This window comes from Doryrhamphus excisus, chromosome 3 (genome assembly GCF_030265055.1).
Source record: "Doryrhamphus excisus isolate RoL2022-K1 chromosome 3, RoL_Dexc_1.0, whole genome shotgun sequence".
Taxonomy (NCBI): domain Eukaryota; kingdom Metazoa; phylum Chordata; class Actinopteri; order Syngnathiformes; family Syngnathidae; genus Doryrhamphus; species Doryrhamphus excisus.
In genome coordinates, this window is record NC_080468.1 from 18,157,673 (window position 1) to 18,160,869 (window position 3,197).

Below are 3,197 nucleotides of genomic sequence, written 5' to 3' on the forward strand. Positions count from 1 at the left end.
ATTGTAGTATTACAATCTATTATAATAGTTTGTAATATTAGTATTGTATTGTAGTATTCCAATCTATTATAATAGTTTGTAATATTAGAATTGTATTGTAGTATTCCAATCTATTATAATGGTTTGTAATATTATAATTGTATTGTAGTATTCCAATCTATTATAATGGTTTGTAATATTAGAATTGTAGATTAGATTAGATGAGATTCAACTTGATTGTTATTGCTCCTGTCACTGGTACAAAATGCAACAAAATGCAGTTAGCATCCAACCAGAAGTGCAACTTTATAAGTACATTAGTAGTAAGTAAATGTAGAAAAAAAAATGGACAGATCTATGTAAAAAAAACTATAACAGGCTATGACTATAATACAGTGAGGATATGTACAGGGATATAAATGACTATAATATGGCTACTGATTATAAACAGTATGGATATGACAATATATAATAACAGTAATATGTACAGTATTGCAGTGAAGTGACTGGAGTATGGTTACTGCAGATTATATAAATGATAAACAGTATGATAAGTATAAACAGTATGTAGTATTACACAGTATTATAATAGTTTGTAATATTAGTATTGTATTGTAGTATTACAAAGTATTATAATGGTCTGTAATAGCAATTGTAAAGATGTGGAGCAACACGTTAATAACAGTGAATGACATCAACAATGGTGGATTGGCTACAGGCAGACAATACAACAACTAATAATCATGTTTTTGTGTCTTCTAATAAAGACCGTTAAGGTATAAAAGACTACAGTCCGTTTTCGATGTCAGCTCAAAGAGCTCCGACCAGTTTTCAAGTGTTGACATGCGATCACGAAGAGGGGACTACTTTGCACCGCGGATGGATAGTACCCGCTAAGGTGCGGATGGGGATTGCTGCATGGAGTCGGACTAAGACGTTCCTAGGCACTTCAAAGGGCATTTCTTGGCGGGTTTTCCCTGCTGGTGCCTCGTGACCAAGTAGGTCTAACGATGGCTAACGGCCGGCTAGCTCGGTAGCTAACACAAGCTAGGCCGAGGATGATGTAAACCGAGATATGTATACAAACGAGAGTTACTTGGTAAAGGACCGTTTTACTTGAAGGAGTTACATTTGAAGGCGTTACAGTTGTCCTTCATAAGGTGACGTCACACCCACGACGTCTCGGCTTTGGCTTTGGCAGACACGGGAGCTCCCACGGCAGGTAAAGTGTCTATTCTGAAAAAGTAGCTGTCGGTGGCAAGCTAAGGCCAACTAAGATGCCGCATCTGGACCAGATGAAAGGGAAACGCAAATCAGCGACAGGTGTGCGTGATAACGGAACAAACGCGAGGCGGGCGGGCGGGCGGACACAGGCCAGGAAAAACAGGCAAAGCTACCAAAATAAGAGCCAAAACCGGAACTAAGACAAACAGGCCGCTGACACAAACCTTTACAACGATACCTTCTGGAGTAAAATACGGTGACTTTATGAAACTAACCTTTACAAGAGTGAAATGAGGGATTTGAAGCTCATTTTAACGAGTGGGATTTGACCCTAAGGTTGTTGGGTCTGAGTTCTGCGGGTCAAGCCAAGGTGGCAGGCTGCTCTGAACTTCCTCTGAGTGTCCAGCAGAGGGACATGTGCCGGAAGAGGAGCTTCCTGGTGCCCAGCATCCGGGACGCGGCCCGACTGGCCATCAGCGAGTGTCAGAACCAGTTCCGACACGAGCGCTGGAACTGCTCCACTCGGGAACACCCGTCCGTGTTTGGCCACGAGCTGACGAGCGGTGAGATAGGAACACGTCTCCACCTTTCATGGTGTATTTGTGACTTTTATTGTGAAGGACAGCTTCTTCCTCCCTCCCAGGAACCAAAGAAACCGCCTTTCTGTACGCGGTGATGGCGGCCGGCCTGGTCCACGCCGTCACGCGCTTCTGCAGCCACGGCAACGTGAGCGAATGCGGCTGCGATGCCCGCCTGAAGGGGGCGGGCTCTCCCGCCGAGGGCTGGCACTGGGGGGGCTGCTCGGACCACGTCCAGTACGGGACCTGGTTCAGCCGCAGGTTCATCGACCACGCCGCCAAGAACGCATCGACTGGCGCCAGAGGCCACGCTCTTCTCAACATGAACGTGCACAACAGCGAGGCGGGGCGCCAGGTCGGCCGCCCCTTCCTGTTCTTGCTGTTGTTGGGGTCTCCGGTCAAAAGTGCGACGTCTTCTTCTTCGCCCCGCAGGCCGTCGTCATGACCATGTCTACCGACTGCCGCTGTCACGGCGTGTCGGGCTCGTGCGGCGTCAAGACGTGCTGGAGGACCATGGCGCCGTTCGGCCGCGTGGGCGAGTATCTGAAGGAGCGCTACGAGCACAGCGTCCAGGTGTGGAGGAAGAGCAGGAGGAAGGAGCCCCCTCCGCGGCCCCCGGTGGACAAACACCAGCTGGTCTTTGTCAACAAGTCGCCCAACTACTGCCTGGAGAACCGCCGCTGGGGCGTCTTCGGGACCGGCGGGCGCCGCTGCAACCGCACCTCCAGCGGGGCCGATGGCTGCAAGCTGCTGTGCTGCGGCCGCGGCTACAACACGCACGTGGAACGCCACGTGCACCGCTGCGCGTGCAAGTTTGTGTGGTGCTGCTACGTGCGCTGCAGGCGCTGCGAGAGCATGAGCGACACGCACACCTGCAAGTGACCCACGCGGCCACGCCCCCCTCGGACCTCTTCCCAACGCCTGCAAAATGAGCATGGAAACTTTCACAATAAATGGTTTGGCTTCCATTCATGAAAAGTCTGTGTGCACTTCCATTCCCAGCCACATGGCGGACACCGCTGGTCTTTCATTCCACAGCACCTCCATGGCGGCGGGAAACCCGGGAACGCAACGCCGCTGCTCGCTCAGCATCAGGAAGATGTTTGATGACTCGCCACAAATTCCAGGAGGGACAAACAACACTTCCGATCTAGGATGTCCTGCTATTATCTCTACGCACACACACACATGCACACGCACACATACATGCACACACACACGCACACACACACACACACACACAGCTGAAGTGTGTGTGTGTGTGTTAAAGATGACCAAGCGTTTACCTCCAGCATACAAAAGTCAGCACTTTCTGTCTTTCCAGGAAACTTGGGGGACAGGATGTTGGGGGTCCGGGGGGGGGGGGGGGGGGTGCGTACTTGGGGGTTGAGTATAAAGAGAGGACACACACACAAA

At 50.1% G+C, this 3,197-nt stretch overlaps 1 protein-coding gene across 4 annotated transcripts; it reads left to right on the forward strand.

Annotated features, from left to right (window-relative positions):
• Positions 1 to 850: 850 nt before the first annotated feature.
• wnt16 (wingless-type MMTV integration site family, member 16) lies at positions 851 to 2,739 on the forward strand. Of its 4 annotated transcripts, none has more exons than XM_058067492.1 (4): positions 851 to 977; positions 1,540 to 1,766; positions 1,847 to 2,136; positions 2,214 to 2,739. In XM_058067492.1, exons 2-4 carry the CDS (start codon positions 1,619 to 1,621, stop codon positions 2,661 to 2,663), a joined length of 888 nt encoding a protein of 295 aa, XP_057923475.1. In that variant the 5' UTR covers positions 851 to 977; positions 1,540 to 1,618; the 3' UTR covers positions 2,664 to 2,739. The 4 variants fall into 4 exon arrangements, with proteins under 4 accessions (XP_057923475.1, XP_057923472.1, XP_057923473.1 ...); XM_058067489.1 differs by having other exon boundaries at positions 888 to 1,459; XM_058067490.1 differs by having other exon boundaries at positions 888 to 1,201; positions 1,275 to 1,766.
• Positions 2,740 to 3,197: the final 458 nt, after the last annotated feature.